The sequence below is a fragment of the Globicephala melas genome, chromosome 11 (assembly GCF_963455315.2).
Source record: "Globicephala melas chromosome 11, mGloMel1.2, whole genome shotgun sequence".
Lineage (NCBI taxonomy): Eukaryota > Metazoa > Chordata > Mammalia > Artiodactyla > Delphinidae > Globicephala > Globicephala melas.
In genome coordinates, this window is record NC_083324.2 from 65,342,222 (window position 1) to 65,356,187 (window position 13,966).

Below are 13,966 nucleotides of genomic sequence, written 5' to 3' on the forward strand. Positions count from 1 at the left end.
TGGATTCTCCTCCCAGCGTTTCTGACTGAAGGGGTCCCTTTGCCCAATTGGAAAGACTGCTGGGTAGCCAGAGGCAGGCTTTTAATTTGTTTCATTTAAGATGAGGAAGCAAAAGCACAGAAAGACTGTGACTTGCCCAAGTCACGCACTGAGTCACTTGACAGAGCTGAGCATACATCCCAGATGTTCTGATAATGTGTTCTAAACTTTAATCTCATGATTGCACACTGTTTTGAAAGTCATTGTCAGAGTTATCAACCACAGTGTCAGCCTGAAGGAGTGTTTCCTTTTGCTTTATGAAATGCAGAAAGCTGGGTTGGAGTGAATCAAAGATATGGGATGATGTTTAGAGAGGATGGTGCTTTTTTGTCTTAAATGCATTTGCTTAGAAAGATTGGCTAATAGAGAGGACATGGGGCAAGGGAGTGGGGTTGGGGAGGAACTCCGTTTATTAATGAATAGTGCTCATGAGACTGAGATAGCAAATGCATTCCCTGTCTGGGGGTGGCCACTAGCAGCTCTTTCTCAAGTGTTCTCGCCCACCCTCAGCCATCTGCCCTATAGGTACGTGCTGTTAGTCACAAGAATTTCTAAAAGAAAAAGTGTGGGTAAAATGATCATGTTTACCTGTCATTAATCCATCTTTTTTTTTTTTTTTTTTTTTAAGAAAGAAACAACACTAAGTGCCTGACCTAATAATGAAATGTCTTTATCTTATGTGATATAGGGCACATCATACATTTCAACAGCTCTAGTATAGAGTTCGGCATAATAAAATTGAGTATCAGAATACAGAACTTAAGTAATATTGTATTGAGTATAGAAATAAGAAAATGGTGTTTTTTTCTCCTGCATAGTTACGACTAGTGCATAAAAGTAATTTAAACATTGAAAAGGGTACACAAGATTAATTTGATGTTAGTGATACTGTTCAAGTACTAGTTTATCTTAGAAGCACATGATTTGTGGAACACATGATGCATAAATAACAAAGCCAGGTGAATAAAATGGTTTAAAGCTTTTCAAAGTGAAAAGAAAAATTCATTAGTGGAGGAATGTAGTAAACAGAGAAAGCCAATGGCTATTTTCGTTACTCCTGAAAAGTAGTGAAGAAGTGATGCCATTATTTATTGATTGATGGAATTCAGTCAATAAATAATAGGACATTCTGAGTAAGAGAGTGCAGTGATAGATGGGCTGACTGAGAACAAGTTAGCATGTGCCATGAGAAAGGGGATAAATGGGTCACGATGGATGTAAGGAGAGGGAATTTTTTTTGTTGGTGACCCACTACCTGTAGTAATCAGTGAAAGGACAAAAAAAAATATCATATTAAGAAAGCAAAAGCCCTTTCACTGACTCACTCTCACATTTTTCTCTGGAAATATTTTCTTCCTAACTTCCCGACAAAAAGGGGATACAATAACCTATTTGACTAAAGGAGACAAAAAAAAAAAAAACAGAAAATGTGCAGGCCAAGTTATTGTTCACAAGAAAGAAGAGAAAGGTGACAGGATTTTAACATTTAAAACCCAGCTGGTATTCCTATTGCTGGTTTACTTATTGACCCCCTTTTGTTCTTTCTCTTGGCATGCAAAGTAGTTTGTTATGTAATTTATTTAGAGGTAAATCTAAACTTTATTGAGAATGTTAAAAGAACTTCATACCACCTTTTGAATTTGCTGGCTTCTGTCTTTGGGCCAGGGAGCATGAACGGTAGGGTGGAGCTCATGGCCCCAGCTCTTTCCTAATAGCCAGCCTTGAACATGTGTTTGTAGTAATCTGACCACTAGGGAATCTGAGTTCAGAGGATGAGCTAAAGTGGAAAAATCATTGAGGGAAGCCACAAAGAAGTGAAATTACTTGATTCAGGTACTTATTGAAAATTATGCTACAACAGAAGGAGAGAATTAACAGATAACAGCAAAGGGAATATGAAAAGGCTTTTATTGAATTGTGCTGAGGATTTTAAAAATCCCATCACTCTACTTTAATAAGCAACACATGATAAACTAACAATTCTTGTAGTGTTTGTGTTAAAATTGATGGGACAGCTAAATGAGAGAAGTTTAGAGTACAACTTACCTACGTGCGCATACGTTTGGAAGGCCTCATAGTTCTGCCTTTGTCAGATACTTGCAGAGTGTTTTGCCAACTTCCTCCAGGATGTTTTTAAGCAAAAGTCAGTCTGTTCATCTGTTAAAGAGACTTGTGGGAGAAATCATTGTGGCATGCTGTAATACTGTCAGCAGCTTGTGACTTCTGTTTTGTCTCTGCCATTAGCTTCTAACTTTCCCCCCCATCTCCCTGTCACTTCCCATTGTGTGTTTGTGGCATGTATTTTAAATGTATCACTAACTACTGTCTTTGAAAGTTGGCACTGCTTATCAACCCACATACCACCTTGGTCTTACCTTAGGAGGGGTGGTATTTTGGAGAATCACCTGAACCTGTGCCACAAAAATTTAACCTCTACCTTAAATGGATATATTGGACATTTTATTATATCCAAAGTTGAGTCAAACTTTTCTGAATCCTCTCCATTTACCCCACAAGCAAACACGTTTTGGCCATCAGTACTTGAAAACAGTTCTCTGGCTGGCATCCTGGATCCAAGGGGCAGTCTCTTTCCAGGGAGCCTAAATATTTAATGTTAAAGATGATGCTAAAACCAAAAGAAAGTTTTTCTTCTCCACATGGCCGGTCACGGCCACATGCCTACTAACTCTCATGCCATTCACAGAAGCATGATTTCACGTGCAGCCTTGGGCTCTGGCCTGGGGTGGGTGGGATGGGTGGAAGTAGGCTATTTGTTTGTTTGGGGGTGGCTTTTTGGCCTTTTTTAAAACTTGAGTTGAAAGTTATTTCTCGCATTGTATGCTTAACAATGCCCTTGACTAGGCATCTAAGATATTAACCAGCTTCAGCAGATTATGCGTCTGACGGGGACTCCCCCTGCTTATCTCATTAACAGGATGCCAAGCCATGAGGTGAGAACAAATAGACTGTGCAGGGATATCTAATTCAGAGGGCCACATTCTCATTTTATTGCCACTGTATAACCAACACAGTTTTCAATGTCACTGAATGCTTGCATGTGCCTTGAGGGCTACTAAGGCAAAGACTGCCTGTGTGCTATTACAGAATGTTGACATTTGGGATAAAACGTCACCCAGTCCTGTGAACTGAGAATATAATTTACAGGCTTGTACTTAGAAAATGATGTTACTTTTATATTTGAGTTTTATGAATTGAGTGTTCAAGAGGAAGTTCGTGTTTTCCTAGGATTCTATGCCTACAGTCAGGGTATGCTACCATCTAATGATTTTCAGCTGGAGGTGTATTAACTGAAGTCCATTAACATCCTTTCCTATTCATCCATTTTTTTAATGACCAAAAGAAGAGTCTTCATTTAAAAAGAAAAAACAAACCTAAAAAAAAGTCTAATGCTAGTAAGGACTATATTTAAAAGAAGATATGCAAATAATATAAAATAAATTTGAACACTTAGATAGGGTTAGGTGCCTTTTTTACCAATGCTACTTAATCTAACTCTGGTTTTATCATCAGAGATGATTGGGGCACTTCTTTCTAAGGTGCCCTTAATCTTTTTGGGAATCAAGTTGGCAACACAGCTTTATTCAGGTAGTCTTTTTATTTAGCTTATTATAGGGAAGATTGTTCTCTGCATGAGACAGGTCTCTTAACTCTGTTTTCCCTTCATTCTTTTATCTACATGCTCAAGTAGGAAGGGATAACAGGCATGTCGATAATTCAATTCCTAGAGCTTTCTTTTCAAATCAGAAAGATTCTCAGCTGCTTTTCAAAAAGTGGGCCTCTCCTGCTTGCTCTGCATACAATGACTAAGAATGTGAAGTTATTAAGAGGTACAAACTACCATGTATAAAATAAATAAGCTACAAGGATAGGTTATACAGCACAGGAAATATAGCCAATATTTTATAAATAACTCTAAATGGAATATAATCTATAAAAATTTGAATCACTGTTATATACCTGAAAATAACATAATATTGTATTATATGTATTAATATTATAGATATAATTTATATATATATATATAAATTTTAAAAAGGTGAAGTTGCCCTAGCAGCTAGAACTTTTTCTCACCTTGTATGTGTGTGTATATACGTACATACATAACTATAATGCATACCTTTAAAGAAGTTTTACCTCAGCTACTCAGATGGACTGATAGTGGGATTTATTCTTTGAAACAGGGAAGGTCATAAACTTACTTTAATACCTAATACCTGAAGCACACATTTATGAGTTACATTTGTGTTTATATGATTATTCTCAAGACCAGTGTTTGGCTTTGCCTTGATTAGAGCTGTCCGTCCTTGAAAGTATTTATTAGCACCTTAAGTTCCTTAGAATGAAGTCCAGAAATTGTCAGGCTTTCCTTTCTAAAGGCAACAGTGATAGCAGCTAATGTTTAATTTGAGCTCTTCCTCTGAACCAAGTACCACGCTAAGGAGGTACTGCTTTGTTATCGCTAGTCCTCACTCCAGCCCTGTGAGGTAGGCACTGTTATTAACCCTGTTTTATAGACGAAGAACTGAAGACTTAAAAGAGAATAATTTACCCAAAGTGGTAAAGTCAAGATTCAAACTCAGGCCTGTCCCACCCCAAGGATCAAACTTATAAAACCTATATTGGTATATAAATTTTTGTGTGTCAAAATTTTAGTTGGAAGCTCTCATGAGTTTTATCTTGCTTGAGTATCACAATAACCATATGGTATAGGCAAGCCAAATACTAATATCTAATAGTAATAGTAATATTTTACAGATGAGGTTATTGATATGCTAGTTAAGACTTGCCCAAGAAGATGGATCTTATAGGTGGTAGGGGAGGGATTTCTGCCTAGGCTGTGTAACTTATCCACTATTCTTTATTACTCTTATTAAATTGGTTTAGTATTTTTAAAATGTGTTTGAACCTCTTAGAATAATATATATAACGCTTATGGTTACTTTCTTGTCACCATGAATATTTTGTTAGCAAGGTTAATACTGATACCCTTTTCATATACTAAGAGTACCTGCTGAGATCAGCACCATCAAAAGACAGTTGATCCTAGACTTTCCTTGGGAATACCAATCCCTATGCCAACTGCAGCTTTTTTAGGAAGGCTGTCTCAGAAAGGTCTACTTCTTAGATATCTTTTTTTTGTGTGTGTGGTACGCAGGCCTCTCACTGCTGTGGCCTCTCCCGTTGCAGAGCACAGGCTCCGGACGTGCAGGCTCAGCGGCCATGGCTCATGGGCCCAGCCGCTCCGCGGCATGTGGGATCTTCCCAGACCGGGTCACGAACCAGCGTCCCCTGCATCGGCAGGCGGACTCTCAACCACTGCGCCACCAGGGAAGCCCTTAGATATCTTTTTAAACTTCTGATCCTGTGACCAGAATGCTAATGAAAGGGAACTTAATTGGTTCGCATTTTTGTTCACTTGAAATTTAACTGTGAGTGATAGCAGGAGTAAATAAAGGTGCTGATCGTAAATAAGGAGGTTAGGTTGGCAGTAAGAGAGAAGTATTTAAAGAATGTCAGTGATATTCATAAACATTGAAGCTAGCAGACCCTGTCAGTTAACACTCGTTCTTTGACAGGACCCAGACTCTTTGAGAGCAGCAACAATACTGAACAAAGCCATTTTGAAAACCCTCTGTTTTACAGGCAAGAAACTACATTCAGTCTTTGACCCAGATGCCAAAGATGAACTTTGCAAATGTATTTATTGGTGCCAATCCCTTGGGTAAGTTGACCGTATCCTCATCTAATGGATTCAATATCAATATATTCAATATTGGTTATGACATAAGTTAGGTATTTGAAGAAGAGTTTTTCCTTTTGACTAAATACCATTAATTAAATCTTGGAAGGAGGTAAATAATGCCATTTATTATCCGTGTTTGTATTATCAGGTTTTTTTTTTCAGTCTCATGACATGCTTATATATTTATATGATCACAGAATTTGAATGGGGAAATAGGCTGGGACAGTGAGGAAAGGAGAGGAAGTAATGGGAACGCTAGGAGAACAGATTGAGGGATACAGGAAGAAAGAGGAACAGAGAAAAGCCTGTGAGTCGTTCACCACTGCTGTTGGGTTTTTTTTTTTTTAATAGATTTATTTATGTATTTATTTATTTAATTTATTTTGGCTGCGTTGGGTCTTCGTTGCTGTATGCGGGCTTTCTCTAGTTGCAGCGAGCGGGGGCTGCTCTTCGTTGCAGAGTGCAGGCTTCTCATTGCGATGGCCTCTCCTATTGTGGAGCATGAGCTTTAGGCCCGCAGGCTTCAGTAGTTGTGGCATGCAGCCTCAGTAGTTGTGGCACGTGGGCTCAGTAGTTGTGGCGCATGGGCTTAGTTGCTCCACGGCATGTGGGATCTTCCTGGACCAGGGCTCGAACCCGTGTCCCCTGCATTGGCAGGCGGATTCTTAACCACTGCACCACCAGGGAAGCCCACTGCTGTTGTTCTGTGGTGTCCCTCACTGAGGGAGAAAACAACCAAAGCACAGATGGTGGTTAGTAGACCCACCCAGGCGCTCCCTGCATTGTGCCCTGCTCTACCTACAGGTCCCATCATCCTCAGGTACTTTTCCCTCCCCTTCTTCTTTTGCCCTTAGAGACTTAACCATTCTCTCTTTGCGAAGCTAATTTGCCACCACAGACTTTAAGGAATGGCTCCATATTCCTTCCTGCCACCATCACTTCCAGGATCTTTGGCAAAGGGACATAACAGTGGCAGCTGCAGGATGTGTACTGCCTTGGCTAAAAAAAAAGAGTTGCTTTGTTCCTTAAAACCGGGGGCTGATGTGTACTTTTTTTGGTCCCCAAAAGTGTTATTGCCTGAGACTCTAATTCCCTGACTGTAGGAGAAGACGGAGGACAGTGCTATTTAATGACAGACACAGAAAAATCAGACCAGGGCCTCTCTATGACAGGAGGGGACCAATGCTGTGATAATAGTACAATCAACCTTCTTACTTTTCTGAAGATTGTATCTTAGTAGTATGTTTTTTGGTGGTGGTTGTTTTTAAATTTTATTTATTTATTTATTTTTGGCTGTGTTGGGTCTTCGTTGCTGCATGCTTGCTTTCTCTAGTGGCGAGCGGGGGCTACTCTTTGTTGTGGTGCATGGGCTTCTCATTGTGGTGGCTTCTCCTGTTGCAGAGCACGGGCTCTAGGCGCGCAGGCTTCAGTAGTTGCGGCGCACGGGCTCAGTAGTAGCAGCTCGCGGGCTCTAGAACACAGGCTCAGTAGTTGTGGTGCACGGGCTTAGTTGCTCCACGGCATGTGGAATCTTCCCGGGCCAGGGCTTGAACCCGTGTTCCCTGCATTGGCAGGCGGATTCTTCTTAACCACTGCGCCACCAGGGAAGTCCCTTAGTAGTATGTTTTTAAATCTCAGTTTTGGTCATCCCTCTGCTTAAGGGTCCCAGCAACCGGGCTTCAGGTTTAGTTTTATCCTTCTGAGAGCTGACACCCATAACAGCCTCTTTAGAAGTTGGAGTGAAGGCTAAGTGGCTTTACTTTTTTAAGTACTTCATCCACGGTGATTGTTTGAGAGCAGTTTAGTGTTACTGTGATAATTCTTACAATAGCAGAGATGCTCGCACTCTTTCAAGTGTTAGGCAGCTATAGATGAGTCCATGTCGGCCTTTGAGACGGAGAGTATGTCAGATCTCAGCTGGATCACTCTCACATCGAAGAAAAAAATCCACAAACTCATCAGGGGTATACAGAACTCTGCCGGGGTTGGCTTGGGTTTGCATCTGCCCTGGTATGCTGTGGTTGGCTTTGTATGATTTGTTTATACTGTGTTATCTAGTTCAAGGGTCTGTGAGAAGCTCTCTTTGAGTCATAGTACTGTAGGATGTTGGGAAATTATGTTGTATGCTGGTCGCTCCCCTGTCTGTCATTCTGTTATGAGTTTTTTCATCATATCAGCTCACATTTTGACATGGCAATGCTTACTGTTTGACTTCCTGAAGGCTGACTCAAAGAGATTTGTTAATTCATTTTTCCGAGGAAGGGGGAATACGTGTGTGTCCCAGCAGCTTATTTGGGTCACATCTATCCTGATAGGTGTCCCCCTTCTCTGGAATCATGACATTTAAGCATTCAAAAGAACTGGATACCACTTAGTACTGCAGGCTGCTAGTGAGTTGAAGGAGGCTTTGAGCCATCTGCTGCTCAGCACTGCAGTTCTCAAAATTTAAACAGACCTATCAGTCCACTGCCCAGTGATGTCATATGGAGTCTCTTGCAGGCAGAGCATGGTGTTACTGACCAGGAACTTGTGCCCAGCATGTTAACCGAGAAGGAATATACTAACAGTGTAAATATTGACAGCTCTGTTTTGTCCATTACTGACTTCAGGTTTCACCATTAGCCTCAAAACATGAAGTAAAACTTAAATTGCCCTTTGATGGAGTGTGTGTATTTGTGTCTGTCAAGATCTTAGAGGAATCTTTTTCTTAACCTTGATCTTATTTTTTATCAAGGTATTGGTTATAAGGACATGGTTCTTTTTACTCTGGGGGTGGCAAAGACTCATCATATGACCCAAACAACACCTGATAAGATTATTCTTTCTAAGTAGAGAAGAAGAATATATATCTAGGCAATTTTCCCAATGCTTTAAAGTATAAACTTATGAACTTGACACATAAATATTCACTTTGTTCCTGTAGTCCTCTGAAACCCACATTTCTCCTTTGGATTACTCTGGAATTGAGGCTGCAGGACAGGGGTCTTTTACATCCTCCAGTGTATGCAGCATGGATCTCTTCAGGAAACAGTCCTCCCTTCACTACCCATCCCTGCCCCCTTCCACGTTTAAGGAAACATTGATAATTTGCAAAGCCTCAAATGCCTTTGTTACACCAAAGTGATAACTGTCAAAATGTCACTGTTTGTCCTCCCAAGTGCCACCGTTCTGAAACTCAACACACCCTCATTTGTAAGAATTAGAAAACAAACAAACAAACAAAAAAACCCCACTGTTTTGTGACCCCCTAATGAATTAGTTGCTGGGAAGGAAAAATCAATGGATGCTGAAAGCTGTAAGTGAAAGAAACTGATATTTACCTGGTGTGTCCCACTGGGTACTTTCTTGGGGCAAAAAAGAAACATTTTAACCCAGTGATCAAATTTTAGCATCATTATTAATGGGACAAATGGCTTTAATGTACCATTAAGTACATAGCATCACCTATGAAATATTCTTTCCAAAAATATTTATAACGCAATTCTTACCAAATTTTCAGATCTAACAGGGTTCAGGAAATACAGGGAATAGAGGAAAACAAGGGTGTAAGTACATGATAGCACAAGACAACTGGGGGTGGGTATTTTCAGGTCAAAGTTAGGAAAAAATAGGGGTTACAAGTGGGGGGATTATTTCGAGACTAAGGAAACTCAATCTAATGCATTGCATGGCCCTTAATTGGATCCTGGTTTGAACAAACTAGGTATAAAAAACAACTTTAGGGTAATTGAAATTTTAACATGTACTGGATTTTAGATGATATTTGGGAATTATATATTTGTCATATGTTATAACAGTTTTATGATTGTGTAGGAAGCTATCTGTATGCTGAAATATTTAGAGGTAAAGTTTCATGTCTCTAATTTTATTTTAAAATGGTTTGGCAAAAAATATATGTATATATAGATAAAGAAATACAGAAGGTTAATTGTTGGTGGTGGGCATATGACTGTTCACTGTCCTATTATTTTGTATACTGAAATTGCTCATAATGATTTTATCCAAATACCACGTCTCATCCACACACCCATAAAAAATCCTCAATTTGTTCATTAGATCCATTAGATGAATATTCACTTTCCTTATGTAAATAAACAGAAGGGACAAAACAGTAAGAAACCGGCCCTACTTACCTCTTGTAGATTACTTTAGTTATGGACTTTCATTCTGACATTTTGACCATAGTGGTAGCAGTTTGACACTGACATTCCACAGAAGCTTGTTCAAACACAATCTGTTACTTTTTAAAATTCTTCTTTACTAATATATTCTCTAGTTTTGGGGGGGGTATTTATTTATTTATTTATTTTTGGCTGCACTGGGTCTTCATTGCCACACGTGGGCTTTCTCTAGTTGCAGCGTGCAGGCTTCTCATTGCAGTGGCTTCTCTTGTTGCGGAGAACGGGTTCTAGGCGCGCGGGCTTCAGTAGTTGTGGCTCGAGGGCTCTAGAGCACAGGCTCAGTTGTTTTGGTGCATGGGCTTAGTTGCTCCGTGGCATGTGGGATCTTCCTGGACCAGGGCTCGAACCCATGTCCCCTGCAGTGGCAGGTGGATTCTTAACCACTGCGCCACCATGGAAGTCCCAGTAATATATTCTTAAAAAATACAAAATCCACCCACACATCCATACACGCATGCAAGCATGCACACACGTGTGTGTTTAAAGGAGGAAAGGAGTAATATATCCTAGATCAGACACTTTGGAGAATTCTTTGTTTGGGTATGAAGGGTCAAAACTGTGTGTTTGCTTAATAAGGCATAAATTTTTGGTAACGTGTTAAAAACTCTTCTTTTTTCCTTCCAATCTGTGGTACTGATAGCTGTCGACTTGCTGGAGAAGATGCTTGTATTGGACTCAGATAAGAGAATTACAGCAGCGCAAGCCCTTGCACATGCCTACTTTGCCCAGTACCATGATCCTGACGATGAACCCGTGGCTGATCCTTACGATCAGTCTTTCGAAAGCAGGGACCTCCTTATAGATGAATGGAAAAGTAAGTCATAGCAGGATGAACATCTAGCTTGAGAACTTAGATTTAAAAATCTTTCCTACGTGAACCACTATCCAAAAGCTGTGTGGGGGTGGTGGTGGAATTTTTTCTGGTTATATCCAACTCGTTAAAACTTGTAATGAGGGTCTCTAATGCAGAATGAGTATGTTCCTCTGATGGAAACTGTCTGTTGTAGATGACGACACTCTGGACCTTTGAGATGCTTCTGTCTGGTCTGATTTTGTGCACAGCCCCTCACGTCTGCATAGAGCTTTGAGGTTCTCAGAATTTCTGCATTTATACCATCTCTCTGAGCTAAGTAGGGAATAGGGAATTTTTACAAGTGATAGAATTGGGGCGAAGAGAGTTTATATCATATCTCTTACCTTAGACATAGTTAGGGATGCAGCCAGAAATGGAACCCAGGTCTCCCATGCCCAATCTCATATTCTTTCCATAAAACACAAATTCAGAACTCGAGTTAAATCCCAAAAGCCAGGATTATCTGTTGCTGTAGCGTGTGGGATTGCTTTGCTACTCTTGAGCATCTTCTCCAGAGCTTTAAAGAGGAGGCACTAGATGATGAAAGAAACAAGAAAAATGGTTCTTTTATATGTATCCTTGAACTTCTGTGTAATCACACGTTCCATTAGGATATTACACACAAGCAATGAGGCAATTATTTGAAGTAGCCCATCGAACCAGCGGCCTGAACAGGGAGGAAGGATCTTGAGCTTAGAAGTTAGGGTGCTTGCCAGCAAAGTGCATAGTCTAAACTCTCACGTCGTACTTTTCCTTCCCAATTTCTAGGCCTGACCTACGATGAAGTCATCAGCTTTGTGCCACCACCCCTTGACCAAGAAGAGATGGAGTCTTGAGTATCTGGTTTCTGTTCCGTTGATCCCACTTCACTGTGAGGGGAAGGCCTTTTCATGGGAACTCTCCAAATATCATTCAAGTGCCTCTTGTTGCAAAGATTTCCTCCATGGTGGAAGGGGTGTGTGTGTGTGTTATGTGTGTCTGACTTTGTGGAGGGTAAGAGATTATGAGCAAACTATCACAGTGACTTTACGTGGAGTGACAGATGCTCTGTGGCAGCCTCTGCTTGCTCTTGTTCGTGAGAGTCAGCTAGGCGGGCAAGAGCTGCCATCTTGTAGGGTTTGTTAAATGCAAAGTGAAAAATATTAAACATCCCAGACCCCAGTCATGCTTTTGCCATTTTGGCCTCTCCTGTGGCCCCACCTTGATGGTGGAGGTTAGACTTGACCACATCCCACAGTGGCATAGAGAGAAGGCTCACACCTTCTGGTTGCTTCACACCTGGAGCTGTCCCTCAGCGATGCATCAGCCAAAAAGGACCAACTGGCTTCTGTGCACTAGTCTGTGATGAACTTGCTTAGTGTGATTCTCAGAACTCAACAGCTGTACCTGAAACTATAAATATGTCTGTGCCTTAAAAGGAGAGAAGAAAGTGTAGTTGGTTAGGAGAGTGCAGCGGATGAAGTTCTGAGCCAGGCAAGTAGTCAGGTTGTTGGACGGCCACTTGTGAACCCGAAGTGGCCAGGGAGCCTTCAGAGGCACCATGTGTGAGCATGCGTATATGTGCTTCTCTCTTTTCCTCCCTCACGCCCACACCCCCACCCAGGTGTCGTTGCCATTTCTCTGCATACCCACCACCTTCAGTGCAGAGGTTTCTTAAGTACTGGCCCCAGTAGTCAGAAGCTGGTTCTTGCTCTCAGTGTACTTCCTGCGTGCTCTTTATTCCTAGCAGAGTGATGATGTGTTTTGCACGTCTTGCTATTTGAGCATGCACGGTTGCTCGTCCTGTTCTCTTCCGGAGGCCCTGGTGCCAGGCAAGTTTGCCAGTGAAGACCTTGTGGGTAGTTCAGAATCCACGTCACCTCAGCTGATGCTATGGGCAAGTGATGTCATCCTCTCTTCAGCCCCCAGTGCTATTTTGTGTTGAACACAAGTGATACTCCAGGTGCTTTTGATGTGAAAACTATGAAGAAATGGAACAGATGGATGTATAGCATTTCCATTCTTGCCATCTGGTTTTCAACAGACTATTTTGGGGGAGCTGTCAACCAGGAAAGATCAGGGCTTGTCCCAGGAATATCTCAGACTTTGGAGAACAAGTCATTCTCTTCACTCCCAATAACCAATGCTAAGAAATGCTGAAAATCAAAGTGAAAAATAAAAGCTCATGAGGCCAGAAACTCCTTTTGCTATCTTTGTCTAAATATGGTTATTTTTTTTAAAAAAGTAACGAGGTGTCTTTTCCACCCTTTGGAAAAGGGGCTTCTCGGCAGCTTAACATTGACTTCTTGGTCTTGGTTCGTGGAGAAATAAATTTTGTTTCAGAATTTTCTATATTGCAGGAATCCATTGAGAATATGATTCCTTTTGATGGGGAGAAAGGGCAAATTATTTTAATATTTTGTATTTTCAACTTTATAAAGATGAAATATCCTCAGGGGTGGAGAAGAGTTGTTTTCATAATTTTCTGAATTTCAGGCATCTTGTGCTACATAAGGGCCCATACATTTAAACCTTTTGTGAAAGAAGAAAGCGTAGAGCCACTTCCGGTGTTGGCTGTGTGACAGAATCTTGTATTGGGGCCAAGGTGTTTCCATTTCTCTGTCACAGTGCAGTGATACCTGCACTCCAGAGGGACAGGGTAGGACCCCCACGTGAACTGGAGCGAGAAGGAAGGAGGCAGCTGATGGTGATCACACCTCACCCGGGATTCGCCCCCTCTTTAAAGGAAAATGAATGCAGAGGCCTCATCTCCTTTATATGCAGTTCAAATCCTCGTGATCCACAGCAGGATGAATTTTATCAGCCATGTTTTGTTGTAAATGCTAGTGTGATTTCCTACAGAAATACTGCTTTGAATATTTTTTTCATAAAGGTCTTTGCATACGAGACCATATACGTGTTAAGAGGCTGAACGCGCCAGGAGCCTGGACTCAGCTGGAGCCTGTGGAAGAGCTCCTTGGTCTCTGAGCATAATGCTCCCATCTCCTGACTTCTCTGAACAGAAAACGAAAGAGAGAATGAGGGAAAATTCTATTTTATTTGTACTCATGAACTTGGCTGTATTCATTTATGCCATATAGGATGTCATACAATACCACTGGTTAAAATAAAGCCTATTTTTCAAATTTA

At 40.9% G+C, this 13,966-nt stretch overlaps 1 protein-coding gene across 2 annotated transcripts in view; it reads left to right on the forward strand.

Annotated features, from left to right (window-relative positions):
- Nucleotides 1-13,966, forward strand: part of MAPK14 (mitogen-activated protein kinase 14) — a 72,401-nt gene extending 58,435 nt beyond the window's left edge. The window contains exons 9-12 of one of the 2 annotated variants that reach the window (XM_030870947.3): nt 2,911-2,990; nt 5,704-5,782; nt 10,625-10,798; nt 11,606-13,966. In XM_030870947.3, the coding sequence (XP_030726807.1) occupies nt 2,911-2,990; nt 5,704-5,782; nt 10,625-10,798; nt 11,606-11,673 (401 nt within the window). In that variant the 3' untranslated portion in view covers nt 11,674-13,966. The remainder of the gene's footprint in view (nt 1-2,910; nt 2,991-5,703; nt 5,783-10,624; nt 10,799-11,605) is intronic. The other variant, XM_030870946.3, reaches the window with a different exon arrangement.